Source organism: Asterias rubens, chromosome 4, assembly GCF_902459465.1.
Source record: "Asterias rubens chromosome 4, eAstRub1.3, whole genome shotgun sequence".
NCBI classification, from domain to species: Eukaryota; Metazoa; Echinodermata; class Asteroidea; order Forcipulatida; family Asteriidae; genus Asterias; species Asterias rubens.
Window position 1 is genome coordinate 3354213 of NC_047065.1, and position 19936 is coordinate 3374148.

A 19936-nucleotide genomic window follows, 5' to 3' on the forward strand; every position below is an offset into this window, starting at 1 on the left:
GTGAAGGCTTGTCTTTGACAATTACCAATAGTGTCCACTGTCTTTAAATAATTGTATAAGATTATCCTTCCATGCAGTGGATCATGTTTTTTTCAAGGAAAACAAGAATCATATCCAGCCTTTCTGAAATGAGATAGTGTGTCAATTAGACATCTGTTTGTGGCAATTAGTCAGATCTCCTTTAGAATGAAAATTGTATATTCAAATCTTTTTCATGTTCACTCTGAAAAACTGGTTTCTACAACCAAACAAAATAATGACCTCAACAATGCATGCCCAAATTTGTGGCTCTGCTTACTGTAGGACTCTGCCTTAGCTTGCGATCACCACTCTTTGCTTACAGGGCAAGCACCAAATTACTGAGGTAGCAGTGTAAGCAAAGAATGCTTAGCAACATTGACTCTGCTGTGGACAAGCAGAAATTTCCTGCTAACCTTTGAGATATGTATGACGTAAGCATGTTAATTCCTGCTTTCGTAAGCACCCATTCTTTGTTGATCATAATTAAGCAGAGCCATGAAACTGGGACTTGATCTATCCCCTCGCAGGTAAGATTTCAAGACATTATTTGAAGAAAAAAAAGAAAGAAAAAAAAGAAAGAAGTAATGACCAATTAATAAAACAATGGAACAAAATTAACGAGGTGTACATATTTGAAAAGAAAAATTAATAACATCAACGATGACAGGGACACTACACCACAGAGACATCTTTAAAAAATAATATCCACATATCTATGTATTTCAGCCAATTATATGCGGCTACACGTGAGACACAGTGTGTCGTGTTCTGTCGGAGAACTTGGGCGTCGTAGCCTGGGTGAGAAGCTTAGTGCTAGGCAGCACCTCCACTGTCCTGTATTGCCGGATGGGGTTGGCCTTGTGCACCCTCTCTGCCCGTATCTTATTGATCTCGTTGCGCTCCTCCTCTTGCTTCTCCGTTTCGCGCTGGGCGAGGGCCGCTTCCATGTCGCACTGGCGGTCGAACTTACGCTGCTCAAAGTCCTTGCGCTCTTCAGCTCGACGCTCAGTGTAGAGCTTGAAGTTGGAAATATCTACGACAGAGAAATGAAAAGAGTGCCTGACTGAGTTAAGCCCATACCCGACAAATTCAACTTGCAATTGTGAGCACCGGAAAAAGGTTACTAGCTAAAATAACATTTCATATATACATGTGACTGGTATCCTGCTAATTGTTGATGGGCAGAAACGGTTTAAGCAATACTTTCTGTTACAGCTCTATGAAACTGGGCCCAAGCGCAAATTAAGTTTAGATCTTTAGGTCACCTTGAAGAAGCTGACCGGCCTTGTAGTGTTAGGTGATATCAAAATGATAATAATAACAATGAAAAAATACATGTAGATGAGAAAAATTACACAGTACAATACCTGTCATGGGTTTGGCTGACTTTTCTGGGATGAACGGTTCCTCGTACAAGATGTTTGCCGGATTGGCCTTGAAAGCGCTTGCTAGTTGCTTGCATTCTCTAACCTCTTCCTCCATCTAATCAAGTTATAAGACAGTGAATAAAAATTATAAGACAGTGAATACAAGTTATAAGACAGTGAATAAAAGTTATAAGACAGTGAATATAAAGTTATAAGACAGTGAATATAAAGTTATAAGACCGTGAATAAAAATTATAAGACAGTGAATAAAAGTTATAAGATAGTGAATAAAAGTTATAAGACAGTGAATAAAAGTTATAACACAGTGAATATAAAGTTATAAGACAATGAATACAAATTATAAGACAGTGAATAAAAGTTATAAGATAGTGAATAAAAGTTATAAGACATAACTAAATATAATTGTCAAAGTGAAGGATTCAGGATGGGGGCCAGTAGGCCCAAACAACAAGTGTTTTACTTAAGGTCAAACATACCAATCTGATATTCAAATCGAAACACTTTGGTAAAGGAGGGACAGCAAAGCAATAATGACAAAATAGTAGAGTTGAATGTAGTGAGTAAGGAGACAGCCTTAGACATTAAACAAACACAATTAACAAAGAAAAAAAAAAAAACAGTCAGAAGAAAATGTATTAGGTAACGAGCAAATGATACAAGTATCGCCCCAAAACATTTGCTTTCTAAAACTATATCAGTTGTGTTTAGTTTTTACCTTTTTACGCCATTCCTCGGCCTGCTTGGCGCCTTTCTCTGCCACGGTAAACGGCGCTGACTGCGTGGGAGGCTTGACTTGTTTCACTGGGATGCCAGTCAAGTTGCCATACGGCATCGGCTGCGCTTGGAACTTTCGTGCCTGTATGAATATGTAGATAGGTTATTATAGTGAGGAGTATAAAACAGCAAGACGTTTGTGGGAACTCATGCAGATGTATACGCCTGCAACCGTGGACCTCTGACCGCCCTCTTTTGTTTAGCCTACACTCTAACTGTTTGGCAACAGCTCCCATTGGTTTTGTACACGTTTTCCAACTGTAGACCTTTCCCGAACAGTGGACTCGTATCGTCCTTTATTGTTATAGGTCCCTGGTCTGAATGCAACTCACCTTCTCCTCTTCAAGAAGGAGCTCTTGCATCTTAGCTTCCTTGCGAGCCTTGGTCTCTCGGATCTTATCATCGAATGAGAAGGGCTCCACCTCCGTCTTCTTATGCTGGATGGTTGGGATGAATGGCGCAACACTGAGATTGGCAGGTCTCGCTCGGCTCAGGGTTGTGTTTTCGAGCTACAAATAATAAAAATAAATATCGAGTGAGTGAAACAAATCCAACCGGTAGTAATAAACAGGTTAAGCCCGGTTCATACTTCATGCGAATGCGAAGCGAATCTTGACGTCACAAATTTGCAACGAACAACTCGCAGCAGTTGAACTCTGCTCTAGTCAGATTTATGAAACTGGACCAAGCTCCGTTAAGAATCAGCCAAAATACTTCAAATAAGAGACTTGTGGAATATCCAGCTTGATTTTCTTAAAGGAACACGTTGCCTTGGATCGGACGAGTTGGTCTTCAAAAAGCGTTTGAAACCGTTTGTCATGAAATGCATTTGGTTGGAAAGATGTTTTAAAAGTAGAATATAATGATCCACATATTAAAGTATCACTAAAAAATGCACGGTTTTCATTTTATGTCTCAAACTAACACGGTAGGCCATTTATGGGAGTCAAAAATTTGACTCCCATAAATGGCCGACCGTGTTTGTCGACGAGGTAAAAAGAAAACCACGCAATTTCGAGGCATGTTTGTGTGGATCATTGTATTCTACTTTTACAACATCTTTCTATAACGATTTTAACGACATAACGATTTTATAACAAACGGTTACAGAAGGCTTTTCAAGGACCAACTCGACCGATCCAGGGCAACGTGTTCCTTTAAGTTCTTTAAACATAGAAACGAGAAACATTCAAAGAGAACCAACTGCTTAACCAACCAAAAGGATCTATGGTATGGCCTGAAGTTACAACGGCAGCAGAGTCTTTCTTGAAGGCAAAACAAAATCTGCCTGTGTGGGCTTTGAGAAAGACTTTGCAAGGGTCCAAACTATAGACATAAACAAATAAAAATAAAAAACTGAAGATGAAGCAAAGTATACAAAAAGACAAGTGTTTACAAACCTCGGACTCTTTCTCCTTTTCTTTTTCTCTTTCCTCGTAGATTCTCATTCGGTTTTTCAGGGCGAACGCTGGTGACTTTGGAAGGGTGACTGGATGGGGCTTGGCATCAGCAATACCCTAGGAAAGAATGAGATTTTTTGTTCAATTGCCGTCTTTAAGTTTAATAACAATAATAATAGTTATTTTTTATAAAGCGCTTTTCACGCCCGAGGGCGTCTCGAAGTGTTTTACATTACTACACCTGGTCACTAAAAAGTGGTCACTGGGCCTTAAATTATTCCCTAAAACCATCTCAGCCTTGTGCAACAAACATGCGCTACTCAGCTAAACAATCATGAGAACCATCTCTGCCCTCACAGGTACTCGTTTACCCCTGGGTGGAGAGAAGCAAGTGTTTTGCTCAAACGGGCAATGGAAAGCTGTTGATAGTGTAAAACAGTGTGACTTTCATTATTTTCTTGCAACTTCGATGAACAATTGAGTCAAAATTTTCAAAGATTTTGTTATTTTGTTATGTTGGGATACACCAAGTGAGAATACTGGGGCCAATTTCATAGAGCTGCTTAAGCCAAAAATTTGCTTAAGCATGAAAATAGCTCGCTTATTTTTCACATGTTACTGGCATAAATTTCATGCTATATACATTGCTTGTGGCTGGTATTTAGCTGTTGTTTACTTAGCATAACAATTGTGTGGAGTCTTGGCTGGTAATCTGATTCTACTAAGCAAGGATTTTTTTGCTTAAGCATAATTTTGTGCTTAAGCAGCTCTATGAAATTTGGCCCTGGTCTTTGACAATTACCAACCTACCATGCAAATGCAGTGCTCAATCCCTCAAAAAAAACAACATAATAAGCATTGGTACTGCTTCCTTTTACATTAGACTTGATCTTATAGTCTGTACTCACCACTGGGCCGGCCAAAATCTTTGCCGGCAGAGGTCTAGCCCGGAACTCATAGTGCGACTCACTGTGAACCTTACTGGCTTCCCTCTGGAGCAGTCGTTTGTCAGTCTCGAAGTGGAATCCTTCCGACTTGGTAGCCTCCTTGTGAGTGACCGTCTTGACGCCCATGCTGACATCGGAGTAGACGCGGGGATCAACGGGCCTAGCCTTGAACTTGTAGCTGTGGATACAGAGCATTACACAAATGTTGTTAAAGTTATGATTTATCTCTTGAGAAACTCAAGCACTTGACTTCATAATAAGTATGCAAATATTTATAAAAGCACCTTTAAAAATTGTTCCAAACCAAATCAACAATGCAGTCACGGAGAGTAATAAATGTACACACAAAACATAAATCTCAAAATTAGGTTGACAACCATCAACACTTTTAATAGGTCTCTCTTGTGAGAAGCATTAGTTCTGAGAACTAGAATTGAGGAATTTGTGTGGATGATTCAAATAGTGTACATACTTTTTGAAACGTTGAAACAAATTTCTCTACTCCAGTTCTTCTCAGCACCAACACATCTCGCAAAGAGGGATTTACTTACGTTGCTGTCGCCGTTTGGGTAAATTTTCCTCATTGCACTTACACCTTGCAAAGTTTCAACTCTTAGCTACTGTTGGATCTGATGTTTTCTAAGGGATTTTTTTTTACAAGCATTAACCAAAAGTAACTCGAGGAAAAACCCTGGATAACCTAAACAAATTCTAAAGTTACCCCTCTGTTTCATTCCTCACTAATAAAACTCTTCCCAACAAAGCGAGTAATCCAGTTTAGAACGGGCATGATTTGTGCTTCTTTGAAAAATAGTATGAACACTTTGTTGAGCACAACGGTCGGCCTACTTGTTCATCAAGATGTAGGCTTTACAAGTTTGACTTAAAGTTTGTTTCTTCTGATTTCCCAAAGGGCAACAAAATTTGAAATCAGACTATCCGTGTCAGAAACCACAAACTTCGGCTAAAGGTACGCTAGATCACATGACACACGTCTGCCTATTCTTCAACACCGACAGACGCACTGATCTAGCCGTAGTTGTAACGGAGGTCGTCGTTCCTGACACAGCCTAAAGTAGGAAGTATATCATGTCTGATTGAGACCCCCCTGGCCAGATATGACAACTTACTTTCTCATGTCCGCAACTTCCAGTTCTTCTTGTTGTGTTCGACTGACAGCAGTGACCGGCCTGTGTCTATTGCGTGATTCGAGAGCAGGTGTCTTCGGGTGGGTCAGCCTTTTGCGCTTTGGTTTATCCGCAGCAGGCTCTGGTCCTGATGGTTAAAAAGTTTCAACATTTATAGAAGTAAACACTTCCAGGCAAATCCAAGAAATTGATGCAGTTACATATTTTTGACCCGCTCTGTGAAAATGAGTCAGATGTTGACAATTTCAAGAATTGAGTTATATGCATAGCTGGAAAGAACACACCAGCAGCATTTATTGTATATAATGTCTAAGCTTTCGGGTGTCGCGTTGCTGAGTTACTCCTATTTGAAATTAGCCAGTATTATTATTTTTTTTAACCGAATTACAGGTTAAGTGATGATTAAAACTACCATTTCGCGCAAAAGGATACAAATAAGACGAAAGAATTATCACAAAATTGTTGTACTCATAGCTTTATTGCCTAAAAAAAAAATGTTCTAAAGGTTTACCGTGGAAATAAAATCTTCAAAAGTAAAAAATAAAAAAAATAAAAAAATAAAAAACTGACTCATTTTCACAGAGTGGGTCACATTTATGCCGGTAAATAGCTGCTAAGATTTGCATCTTGCAATCATGGACATTTCGACATTGAAAAAGAATACTAGTAATAGATAGATATGATACATCGAAAATTTATTGAAATTAAATTATTCTCTCGTGTTTATAATCTCAAGAAAGTCATGAATATTACCTTTGTTTTGTTCAGCAATTGGCTTAGTGCGGAAACGTTCAGGTGTCCTAGTCTGGAATTGGTTAATGGCGAGTGCCATCGACCTGAACTCGGGCGTCTTCCTCTCTCCAGCCATTGACTCATTGTAGCTGCGTTTGCGCTGGTTCTCAGACAGGTGAAATTCCTTCGGTCTTGTAGGCCCATGATTGGCATTCTGGAAAAGAAGATGATGCAGAATGCAGTTTTAGGAGTGATCCTACATGATATGACCATGGCCCAATTTCAGAGAGCTGCTTTTAAAAGCAGAAAATATAACTAAAACAATTTCTGCTTAGCAGAAATAAGAAGAATACCAGTCACAAATTGTACATGTGACATGGTCATTTGACTGGTAACCCTGTTCTGGTCAGCATAATTTTGTTGTGCTTAGCTACTTTTTGTGCTTAAGCAGCTCTATCAAATTTGGCTTAGGCAAGATACTTTGTTCTTGTAAGGGCTAGGCAGATTGCTTAAGGAAAGGGAACTTCTGTGAGGAAAATGTACATTACTGGCACATTTCATGGGGCACCAAGGCAATGATCATGATATGCTATTGCCATCATCACGTATGAGGCCTGCGTAATTATGAAAGAGCACATCAATCATGGAACTACAATGGGTCAAAGAAGGCAATGGCTTTGGTGGCCCTTCAAAGTTTCCCACTTCACGTTAAGATTTTCCAATGGAAGAGCCATCTGCAAGATACTCACCGATGAAGGACTATATTTGCGCAGATTCCCCTGAAAGTTTGGCGTCCTCGCATCATTTCTTGTCTCCATGGGGTGGCTTTTGAGGCGGGAATCCGTCTCAAACTTGAAGGCCTCTGCCTTGGTGGCTTTGGTCGATGAGCGTACGGGCAAGTGAGGAGCGGATTCCTTGACTGCCTTGAAGGACTGTTGGGACTGCTTCCGCTTGGCGGCTAGCTCCTGACGGAAGTGCTCTATCTTCTCCATCTCAAGCTGCACTGTTGATTTTGCTTGGACGGCCTTGCCAAAGTTGTGTCTGGAGAAATAAAAGGCAGAATAATTTGATATTAGTGACGGGCAAAAGAGAGGTGACTTGAAGTCAGGGAAATTGAATTTTTTGTGTGTAACCAATGGGTTATAAAGAAAGTTGGCCATTAAAACATGCGGTCAAGTTGGCGTACTCTGTGGTGTTCTCGCCTCATAAGACCCCAGTTCTAATCGTGCTGGGGGGAGGGGGTATTGTGTGGATTGGGTTTTCAGTTTTCAGTCCCTATTTGATTGGTCGGGTTTTCTGGGTTTTCCCTCCAACATCTGAACCCCCCCAAAAAAACTAAACAGAAACTTCCCTCCTTGTCCTCCAAGTTCATCTTCTGAGAATCCTTGGCTTGACAACTAGAATTAATCAACCATAGGCGTTTTACATTTTACTCACTTAAGCAAGGTAGGTGTTGTCGCAAGTGTCAGCTTTGTCTTCAATTTAGGGCACGAGACTTTCTTCCCTGTTGGGCTGATCATGGATTCATTTCCCATTTTACGCCTTTTGTGGATTGAGGGATCTGATGGTGATGCCCGACCACGCTGCTGATGGCTCAACCCTGGGTTAGCCGATCGCCTCTTGGTGGCTTGAGAGGTGCTGCTGCGCTTCGTTCTTACAGCGTCAGCAGAACGGCGAACGTGCAATCGTGGGGACGTCCGCGCTGTTGGTCTTGGGGCTGCCTCGATCACAGGCTTTTTCACATGTGATCTGGATATGGATTAGAGCCCAATCGTATTTTACAAAAAGTCATGGCAGAAATGATGGTTGGAAATGATTTTCAAATTATCTCAACAACAAATAAAAGCGACAGAGAATTAGTTTATATTTACAAATCTTAACATGACGTCAGAAGAAACCCTTGTGACATTTATTATTAAAGGTTCAGGTCTTGATTATAATAAACAGACATGAAAAACTGCAAAGTGCAAATAACACAAAACTTTGTACTTAGTTTTCCAGATTTCTATTGCACTTAAACCAGTTAAAAACTTGCACGATGGTACAAACTCATTACCTGATATTTGTTCAACTCTGAACAAATATGAATTCAAATTGAAGAGATACATGTAAGAGAAGGTTTTAAAAATTTCTTTGAAATTGTTTTCTTTCTTAATAAAGAAAATCTTGAGTGTCTTTGGAAATATTCAGTTTGAACAATTGAGGGCTGGACTATGTCGATTATGCTAAACTTACCTTTTTCGTTCTCTTCCAATCGATCGATCTTGCCTTGTAGATTTTTCAACTGGAAAATTTAAAGTTCATTAGAATAAAAGAAAAGTAAATAAATGTATGTCAATATTAGTTTCCTTTTCTAATAATGTGTAAGTATACCGTGTTCGTGTAGTCTAAGCTTAATATAGTCAGTTTAGAACAAGGATGAGGTTTGACAAGTTGTTACAGTTCCTAAAAAAAAAGGCTTGCTGGAATGGGTTCCCCTTAAGTTCTAGACCCGGACAGGAAACTCCCAGCCAGGATATTATAATTCAGGAGATTTACACAAACTGTAATGGGTAATGCAGTGAATGATTTCCCTTGTGTAGCATGGCAAAATGCTACACAAAATAATGCCTCAGTTGCTACTCAAAGATCATCAGAGCTTCTCATAGTCATTGTTTAGCATTCAGTGTGCACAATTAATTTGGTTTCTTTCAAACATTTTGCTTTGCAAAATTGCTGGATTATATTGTTCCCTGTGTATGCAATACCACAAGTACAAAGCAAACCAACAGGGTGAGACACAATGTGTGGACTTTTGCTGTCTCCCTTTGGCGACCGTTATCGGAATAAGATTTCTTGCCCAAAATAGCATGTCTCAAACATCTTTTCTGACTTTTATCCTGCAAAATTGTCTGATGTTTAAAACCATGAAATTGGGGCCAGGGTCACTCACAGTGGTGAGGGGTGAGTGCTTCTAACGCACAAGTCACCCATGCCTCTCTTTACCTGTTTTGGTCTCTAAGCTGTCTGACACCTCCAAGCTGTCTGCTGACATCTCTGAGGATGACACTTTCTCAGACGATGAGGCAGCTGTTGGCTCTTCCGGGTCAGAGCTCAAATTCTCTGGGCCAGAGCTCAAAATCTCTGAGCCAGAGCTCACAATCTCCGGGCCAGAGCTCAACATCCCCAGCCCAGATGAGGACTCTGGAGCAGAAGCAGAATCCGCATCAGATTTATCGATACTCATTTCTTCCGAGGAAGATTCGGTGGCTTTCTCTTTGGCGCCGTCCGAGCTGCATACAGTGGTCTCGTCTTCAAATTTGATTGGAATGCCGTTCTCATGATCAAAATCTGTTTAAAAAACAACGGCGAACAATTGTTAATGTACACGGCGTGTCATAGATCTAATGGGAGACATTAGTCTTTAGAAGCTAGGTGGCAGCAGACACACCAGGTAGATTTCCATTGATTACATAGTTCTTAGCATACAATATCTTCAGAAATTATACTGTATGAAAACGCCTTGCCCTTGGAAGGTTTTTTATACATACTTTTTAAACGATACGATTATTATGGGCACCTCATTCTCAACAAATAGTTGCAACTTTGACATTAACATTCAAAGTGACGCTGACGCTAACTAAAGACCGACAGTACGAAATGAATCAACAAGCCCATCATGTTAGCAACTAACGGTATAAAATTACCGACTTTGCCAAGGTCGAAGGAGAAGGTTGAAAACCTTTCCGTATCCTGCAACTTAAGCATGTCAACTGCAAGTGCAAGCCCACTTTTCACTCATATTTGTTTTTACAAATAGGAATATCTCTTTAGAGTAAATTAGAATTAGATACTAGCCTATAATATTTTATTTAATATTAAGATGAACAAGTGGTCTGGTGGTTCATGGATGGTGCCCTCCATGGGTGGTTGCAGATCCAAGATGTGGAAACTTTTCCCAAATTATTTTTACATCCAGCCAGAATTGAACACTCCAGTGTCTCCGGACCAAAACTCAACTGGTTTCAATCAATTTAATTTTCCTTAATTAAAAACGGCCATTAAAAACAAACAATGACAATTAAGATTGTCTTTGTTGGTATATAACCAAGTAAAACCTACTTTATTTATTCAGCTCAGCGCAGTCAGAACTGAAAGGTCGAGTTGTCTTTAATAATAATTTCTAAATACGAACGAAGTGGAAATTGTGAACTTACTGAACCACTCGTCGGCGTTGTCGTTCATGTCTTGTGGCACATTGAAATCAACAAATTTCGGGCAGTCCATCTCGTAAAGATCGTCCACATAATGTTTATCAGCCATTTTAGACCGACGAATGTGTGTAGAGTTATTTTAATAAGCAAAACTACTAGATAAATCTTTTGAAAACGACTCCACTTATTCTTGTTCACGTCTCGTTCAACTGTTTCAATTTCGTGTACAGTTTATTTGACCAATAAGCTTTGCGCTCTCTTAGATCAATTCTTGATGCTGATTGGTTGTCATGAAAATCTCGTAGAAACCCGTACCCAAAATTGTTTAACCTTATAGAACGCCCCTGAGACAAAAACAACTCAAACACATCAGATTTTATATTGCATTTGCGATCAACAAAATGTATGCCTGTTTTTGTATCGCATTCGTCAAAATAGTTATTAAAGTATTTTTCATTTCGGTTCATCCGTTTAATCATCTGTTTATTGATGTAAGAGTTTAAGTGGAAAAGGTGATTGCTTGATTAACTTTTTCGTTGATTGACCTATTTTTTGTTAAATCCATCCCTTTATTGAATTATTTGTTGCTTTATCTCTTTTTTACATGTACTTTTCTAATTATTTATTCATTCATTTGTTAATACTTTTTATTTATTTGTTTTAATTAAGTATTTATTTGTTTATTTATTTATTTTCTATTTGCTTGTCTAATTTCTGGTTTTGGTTTTGTTATTTTTTTTAAATTGTGCTTTGTGTAAACATATTATTTATATTAATATTTATTTCAAATTATTATTATTTTCCAAAGAGAGTATTTTATATAGTGTGTTTGCTAACCTATGTGACTGGATTAACAGGCTTTCGAGCTACAGTGTTTAATTATACTTTTGTTGATCCTGGCCATCACATTAGGGTTGTTTTATAATTTCCTGTGCCCTTATGGTTTTTCTTGCTTTGTATTTACTTTTGTACATGTACTTATAATTATCTATTTGACATACTGTCTGTTTGTATTTGTATTTGTTTATTGGCCAAATAAAGAATAAGAATTAAGAATAAGAATCCATGTTTGACCCACAAGGGTTTCCCAGGGAATTTGAAACGGCTTTTTATACCAATGTTTACATTTCGCCCTCCCTCGGAAGTGTACATATTGACAAGGACTAGAACAAGTCTAAAATCTATTATGGTGCGAAATGACCAAACGAACAATATTTTCTATCTTTATAATGGAAAAAGCAGGGGCGTCTAAACATAAACGCTGAGTCACACACGCACACACACGATACGCACGTCGCGGTCGCGGTGTGTGAAATAAACAAAGTACGTAACTTGATGTTTCGTCATCATCAGCTGACTGCGTCTGAATACTGTGTCTATAATTTTCATAAAGACGGCTTGTTTTCGTAATTTTGACTCAGACTACGTGTTTACCAGCCACACAGGTATGTAAGGTGTTTGCTTCAGTTTAGGATGGTCCACTTAAAATTGAAAGCTTCAGCTGCCCCTTTTTTGCAATTTACATTTTTGTCCCATCATCACGAATTCATGTTTTTGCATTTTATTTATTTATAATAATGATTTTATTTCAAAACAATTAAATTTGTTGTGATGTATGTTAGTATGTGACTGTGTTAAAATTGTTATCAATAATTTCAATCATTATTTTGGGATATTTGACTTTGAATATGAAAATTTACAGTCCGTATTTAATTCATTTATTTATAAATTTTAAGAAAATTTAATTATGTTGAACATTTAATTATGTTGATGTCACTGTCAGCAGTCAGGAATGGTTAATTGATTAAAACAGTTTGATTAACTTTTTAATATAATTTTTTAATATGTATTATTTTTTCCTAAAACGGTCTTTTCAGAATTTATAACTGATTATTATTGGCCCCATATAAATTATAAGTTATTATTAATATTATTATAATATGTATTTTTCATTTTCACATTATTAAACACAAAATTACAAATAATTTATACAAATTGAAATAGGATAAAACTATATAAAACATGGTGGACCCTAGGCCAGCCCCAAAGCATACATGGCATATATAATAAAAGCTATAGCCAAAAACAAAAGCCTAAACTAAACTTTTGTATAGCCTAGCCTTTTGTATAGCCTAACCAAAGTCGAAGTTATAATATTATATTGTTTTTGTATAATTTAATGCACTTTAGATTTGTCAAATTTCTATGTACTGTTTAATTCTCTCAATTTTCTGTTTTCAACAAGACTATGGTATAAACGTATTATTGAATAAAATAGCCCCATACAGATCAAAACGAGAGCCTAAGCTCTGTAGCCTAAACCAGCCGTCCATTTCACCTAACTCTTCCTAACTTAGGATTAATCTTAGGACTTTAGGACGAGTTACAAGTTCTGTATCCAAAGTCGTGGGATGCATTGAACCCATCCTAAGTTAGGATGGGTTACTCATCCTAACTCGATATAGGATTAGTCCCGTTGTCGTGAATTCAGCTGCAGGGCCTAGACCAGGGCTTAAAATCCCAAGCCATGGTTTTGTGAAAAATAGTCTTACTTTAAACAATCAAAGGGCTATGCAACTGAGTGTTTTTCTTGTATCCTGAAGCCTTGATTTGAAAGACCGCAATGACTTGCAGGCCTGTATGCTTCGTTTCTGAAAGGGCAAGGGCACCAAGGCATTTTCTCCTTGAAAAGGGCACCCTATGAGGAAATTGTAAATTTCGACTGGAGCATTTTAAGGGCATTGAGGCAATGACCGGGGGCAACGGAGGCAATCGCCTTCGTTGCCTCCGTGAAGTATCAGGCCTGGACTTGTTCATGAATTAAGTATTGCAAATGTGTATTTTTTTTTTTTTTTTTTTTGTGTGTGTGAAGCGCTTAGAAACTTATTTTTTAGTATAAAGCGCTATATAAATGTAATCATTATTATTATTATTATTAATAATTGTGTACTCTTCTTCCTTTCTTCTATTTTTTTTCAGTTTTAAATCGATGGAGTCCATTCTAAGTGGCGGGCAGCGAGTTCTGTTAACATGGGGGGAAGGACAGGACCCAGAGGGAATTAAGAGAGCTGTCGAGAGACTCAGCGCTGCTCTGGGGCAGAATGGTAAACTTCAGGTGGAAAACATTGAGAGGCTTGCCCTGGGTAAGATTTACTTTATAGGCAAACTATACCTTTGGTTTTTGGAACCTTTGGGTTTGTTACGACCTAATAAAAAAACTATCATGTGAACATTTTATTTCAAAAGGTGGTCGCCATTTTTAGATATTGCAGAAAATCCGAAGCAATATGATGACCATGCATGGAAGAATAATCCCGAACAGGAATACACAATCTGAGAAATTTCTCTGTTCTCAAATTATAACCACATCACGTTATTATTAATAATAATAATAATAATAATAATAATAATAATAATAATACCAAATTCTTATATGGCGCATTTTACAATATTCATATCAATGCGCTTTACATTAGTGCCCTGTCTTTCTCAGCTCCAAATAGGGAGTATACATCCCCGAGCTGCCGTGGCGCTACGACCGGGATTAGAGCCCACGCTATTGTGACTTAGCACCAGAAGTTACAGAACTTGAATTTGATGCTCTTAACCACTCGGCCATGACACTCTACATGCTTTATTCTATCAAAAGCTGCTGTAGGCTTTTAACCGAATGTTTTTATTGTCAAATGTGTACATTCCCTTTAATATCTTTTTTCTTCTTTCAACATTTTTCTGAATGTTTTTCTGTGGTTAAATTTTCTAATCTCAATGTCTTTGTCAAACCTTAGAGAAGGAATGCTGCCCAATGTGTTTCTAGCATAAACAACCTGAAACCGATAGAAGTACTTTCTTATAGTCACCATGGATAGCTGATTGTCAAGTTTTGACACTTGTAATTTAAAGGAAGTGGATATTTGATCGTAGCGAGCAATGCAGCCAAGAACAAACACAATAACAAAATTTGTTCCCCAAAATGTTTTCTCTTAATAGCTGCTCATCAGAAGTCTGTGTTTGATGTGGCTCTCCTAGGAGCTGTCAACCCTCCCTCTGTAACACATACCATGGACCACCTTGCTGAGGTAGCCAGAATACTAAAACCCAGTGGGAGGATGTACCTCAGAGAGCACAGTTCCCCAAAAGGTACAATCAACCAAATCTTCTTCTTTTGTAGATTGGTTTATAATGATGCTGATGTAGATGTAGACAGCTACTATAGACTGGTGCCTTTCAAGTTTCAAACTTAACTTTGGTGGTGATTAGGAAGAGCCTTTGGAACTATACCATATACATGTAAACATATTTTTGTAAACAACCCTGATTTGTTCATGTGATGTTGTTGCGGCCTGTGGAATGTTTGGTTTGTCTAATGGCTGCATGGCAATAAGAAAACGCCGGTAATTTACTTTTTGTTAAACCCCTCAGGTGTGTCAATGTCCTGAACACTGTGCATTGTCTTTTTAAATCACTGGTTTTATATAAAAAAAAATAATTTATCTCCTGCCTTTTCTTTGACGTTTCTCATCATCGTCATTATCATACAAAATGTGTACAGTACATGTGTACTGTTATTTTAACTGATTTCAATGTTTACCTAATGAAGGGAAATGAAAGGAAATCTGTATGAAAATCCTTGAATTTGGCTACAAAATTAAAGTGTGTGATTATTAATCTCTGTGCACATTTTTGTTCTAACAGATGGAAGAACAAAGGAGAAGCTTGTGTCGTTGCTCAAAGTGGCTGGCTTTGTCAGCATCTCACAGGTGAGTCAAAAAAATTGTACCTCCCAATATATCAGTCATAACCATTCGAGAGCCCCAGTAAGATTGTTTTGGAACAGGTCTGCGATAGTTCGAAAGTCTTCCTTTTTGTATGCAGTGTTGGTGGTTGCTTCCAAGTTGCCTGTAAAAATTTGCCCTGTGTGACATGGCCTATAGTCTTAAATTGAACAAGATTATGTATGACTACTGGAATGATTTTTGGCAGTCGTAACCATGAACTGTTTCAGATGACTTGGTTATTAGTTACACACTAATCAGCTACCGAAGCAGTTATTGGTTACAGCTGCCATGACACACCCCTAATCAATCTTGCCTGTTATTGTGTCACAGCCTGAGGAAGCCCTGTTGAGTCTTGAGTCACAAGGTGAAGTGAACGGCACCGACGGTGTGATCGAGCTATGTTGCAGTAATCCAGCATTTGAACTGGGCTCGGCTGTGTCGTTACCGCTCTTTGCAAAGAAGAAAGAAACCAAAGGTTTGTGTGAATCAGTTTGTTTGGGCCCAACTTGTGCAATTCACTCATTTTTCAATCATGTTTTAAAAGTTGGGGAGATAGTGCTTTCCTGCTCTACCAGCCAGGCCTCTGATGAATGATACCCTAGCCTACATGTACATCCTTACTGACTGTAAAGGGGGGTAACCCTGGTTCAGCCCCAGGAGTAGGTGGCAACAGCCCCTGGAAAAATAGTTGATTGTAGCCCACACCTTGAAGTGGCCTTTAGGCCTTGTGTGTCTGGCAACTTGCATAACAAAAAGTAGAGTTCTTTTGAAACTGGAAACAAAATTACAGGTGTCCAACCTCACATAAAACTGAGTGATAAGCTTCCAGTGTGAATTTTATCAACATCCAAAAACTTCCAAAGATGTCACGTTTCAAATACATTGGTCTTAACATTTTTGTCTGGAATTTGTTTTAGTTCATTCCTGAATTTTCATGGTACTCAAACAAAGCAGCATTGAAATCATCTTTGGAATGCACAGACCCATTTGTTATTGATATCAAAAGAAGTTATGTTTAAAATTTCGCTCTAATAATAGTACTCCATTGGAGGAAAATTTACACCATTCCTACTTCTATACTTTATATGAATTTGTCCTTTTAGCCCCTCAAGAACTTTTGACTATCACACAAAATTAGTTGTTGTTTGTTTATGACTTCATCAGGGAAATCTAAAGCAGAAGTGAACAAGGTCTGGACGCTATCGTCATTTGACATGGCTGATGATGATGTGGTAAGTCCAATATCCACAACGATTTCTAAGTTGACATAGATTTTTTAAGCTTGTTAATTTTCTCTTAATTTCTTATGTATGGTATTTTTGTTTTAGGTATTGTGATGTTTAACATTGTCTTGTTTTCAAAATTGTTTTGAACAGGACATCATTGACTCTGATAAACTACTAGAAGAAGAAGATTTCACCAAACCTGATCCCAGTACACTAATAGGTAAGTTTGTTTGTTTCTTTGTTTCTTTCTTCCTTTCTTCCTTTAGGTGTTTGTTTGTTTGTTAGTTTTAACAAAATTGTTGGTTGTTTGTAAATATAAAGTCAAACGAGTAAATGATCACTTTTCAATTCCATCGTCTCACTCCATCAATCACTCTCTAAAACTTGTCTATTCTTTTTTTCATTTGTGTAGCTGAGTGCGGTCCAAACTCAGCTAAGAAGAAAGCGTGCAAAAACTGGTAAGTGATATTCTACAATCCATTGTTCTTCTCATCATTATGTGCATATATGATAGACCTCTTTTGTGTTTATGAAACAGCCAAAGGTCAAATGATGTCAGGCAGAACAAAACACCTGTTCAAAATATTTAGAATGGAATTTTGTAAAGAATTTAGAAAACAGTCAAGTCAAATTATTGCAAGTGTTCCTCATTTAATCGACAGTATGCCGCCTTTACTGTCACGTGAAAACAAAAACCCATATTCTCAATAATTTCTACCTTTCAGCAATAGTTGTAATTTTCAATATTTATTTTTTTATCATCAGCACCTGTGGATTTGCTGAGGAGTTAGATGAAGGCGCTGTCAAATCAGATAAAGTCAAGAAATCGGTTACATCATCGTGTGGAAGTGTGAGTACAAATCATACTGTCATTTAACAGTTTTTTGATAAGAACCTTCCCTAAAGTTGTGAAGGCTCAGCTCTGAAATTTGAGATGATTTGACATAATGTGGTGGAACTGGAAACCTGTGATGCTGCACAGCACATTATATAGTTCTACAATTTGCAAGTAATAAACCAAAAGGACAACTGACCAGGTACTCTACGATTCTCACAATAACAACTTCAGACAAGTCTTTCAAAATTAAATTGATATTTAATATTAAAAAGTCACATTATCTTATAGTTATCCCCTGGCTGCTGCTTCCCAGGTTGTATGATACCTGCCTGGTCACACAGCAGCTAAAAGTTTTAATGGCTTCAGACTGGCACCCCCAGACCTAGATATTGACTAATAGGGAGACCGCCAACATAGGGCTGGATAGCACAGTTGGTTGAGGGCTGGTACTAATCCGGAGGTCGTTGGTTCAAGTCCAGCTACAATCAATTTTGTCTTTGTTCAAACCCAAACTATTTAAAACTTACCCTGTCAGTCCCCCCTTGTGGTTCTTTACTTGATCAAATTGAAATATAAAAAAACAAGTTACAGTCTATTTCCAAGGCCTTTGTGTTTGTTTGTTATTATTAATTAATGATTTAATTTGTCCACAATTTCCCACTACAGTGTTATCTCGGAGACGCATTCCGCTGCTCCAGTTGCCCATACCTAGGTATGCCTGCCTTCAAGCCCGGAGAAAAGATTACCCTCAGTGATCGACAGCTCAACCCTGACCTGTGATATATTCAACCTGACATCATAAACTTTGAACTCTGACCTTTGAAAGATCACTCGGTGATGCTAGGACAACTGTGTTTCATTATGACCTCAACATGACCTCAACATGACCTGTGATAGAGTCAACTGTCTTAATGAACCAAGAGATTTAGCAGAAGCCGAATATTTCAGTAACCATTTAGCATCTCGTATCAGGGAATTTATACTTATGGGTGCAGTTGAAGTACTTATAGATGTCAAGAACTTGTATATAAATAATAATAATCGTATAACTTGGTATGAAATAATGTTGTCAACAAAATAAGGACAAAATATTAATATATCAGGGCCCAATTTCATAGAGCTTTTAAGCACAAAAAGTAGCCAAGTCGTAGAACAATGTTGTCCACCAGGATAAGGTGACCAGCCAAAATACCATGGGACATGCAACGTATGTGGTTGGTTTCCTGCTCATTGATGCTTAGCAGAAGTCTTCTAAGCAATAATTCTGATTAAGCAGCTTTATGGAATTAAGTCTGTAGTCATAAAAACTTGCTAAACACAGAAAAAATATTCCATAAAGTTGACCTTGTGGCAACTGGTGCCCCACTCTTTTTGCTTAGCCTAACATTTTGCTTAGCAGTATTTTCTGCTAAACAGCTTTATGAAATTGTGCGCTGGCCTGTTATGCAATCATATACAGAATTGTTGACATTCTCTGGTGTATAGGTACTCATTTTACAGTTGAGGTTTTTTTTCTTTACTTAATTTAAGAAAAAAAATTGAATATTTGTATAATTCTACACTAAACCCCACGTCTTTGTTTTATCTGGTGTTCATGGGCTATAGAAATTTAAATACATACAATGAAATTGGCCGAGAAATATAAGAGGTTTGAAAAAGTTTGGGTTCGAACAAAAAAAAGTTTAAAGGAGCAGGTCTTGAACCATCACGGACCTCCGTATAAAAATGTACCTTTGGTAGTTAAAGACAGTGGACACTATTGGTAATTGTCAAAGACTAGTTTTCACAATTAGTGTATCTCAACATATGCATAAAATAACAAACCTGTGAAAATTTGAGCTCATTCAGTCGTCGAAGTTGTGAGGTAATAATGAATGAAAAAAACACTCTTGTCACATGAAGTTGTGTGCTTTTAGATGATTGATTTCGAGACCTCAAATTCTAAACTTGAGTTCTTGAAATCAAATTTGTGGAAAATTACCTCTTTCTCAAAAACTATGTCACTTCAGAGGGAGCTGTTTCTCACAATGTTTTATACTATCAATCTCTCCCCATTACTAGTAATCAAGAAAGGTTTTAAGATGATAATTATTTTGAGTAATTACCAATAGTGTCCACTGCCTTTAAGTTGTCAAGTAGATTTTTGAAAGAGATGCATCATACAGTGTATGTTTCTTAAAACATTTTACAAATTGTATTTGTTAAAAGAAAACATGAATAAAAATGTACATTTTCAATCATTCAACAAGTTTGTAAGGAAATCCATGTGCTGGAGATTTCACTTTCAAAGCTGCAGAAGTTAATGTTGCTGTTAATTGATAATATTAAAGATGTCGAATTATACAGGATGACGATCGGTGAAGATTTTTATTTTGACGTCAATAAAAATTGGTTATCCAATAGAAACCTGGAAGTCCTGTGGAATTCAAGGATGTCATAATTTGTTTTTTTAATAATATGATGAAATCCATTGAATTTACTTGTATATAAA

The 19936-nt window shown here is 37.7% G+C and overlaps 2 protein-coding genes across 2 annotated transcripts; one reads left to right on the plus strand and one right to left on the minus strand.

Moving 5' to 3' along the window:
• LOC117288762 (targeting protein for Xklp2 homolog) lies at positions 1 to 10813 on the minus strand. Its single transcript, XM_033769592.1, has 13 exons — positions 10607 to 10813; positions 9396 to 9740; positions 8646 to 8694; positions 7848 to 8159; positions 7160 to 7451; positions 6432 to 6624; positions 5661 to 5805; positions 4492 to 4708; positions 3584 to 3700; positions 2516 to 2692; positions 2125 to 2265; positions 1389 to 1503; positions 1 to 1054 (listed from the first exon to the last, which is right to left on the minus strand). The coding sequence occupies exons 1-13, from the start codon at positions 10710 to 10712 to the stop codon at positions 762 to 764; spliced, it is 2502 nt and encodes an 833-aa protein (XP_033625483.1). The 5' UTR covers positions 10713 to 10813; the 3' UTR covers positions 1 to 761.
• A 1040-nt stretch (positions 10814 to 11853) lies between these two features.
• Positions 11854 to 19252, plus strand: LOC117289738 (anamorsin homolog). Its single transcript, XM_033770999.1, has 10 exons — positions 11854 to 12048; positions 13583 to 13746; positions 14594 to 14743; positions 15299 to 15363; positions 15712 to 15856; positions 16546 to 16613; positions 16758 to 16827; positions 17020 to 17065; positions 17373 to 17457; positions 18112 to 19252. Exons 2-10 carry the CDS (start codon positions 13593 to 13595, stop codon positions 18223 to 18225), a joined length of 897 nt encoding a protein of 298 aa, XP_033626890.1. The 5' UTR covers positions 11854 to 12048; positions 13583 to 13592; the 3' UTR covers positions 18226 to 19252.
• Positions 19253 to 19936: the final 684 nt, after the last annotated feature.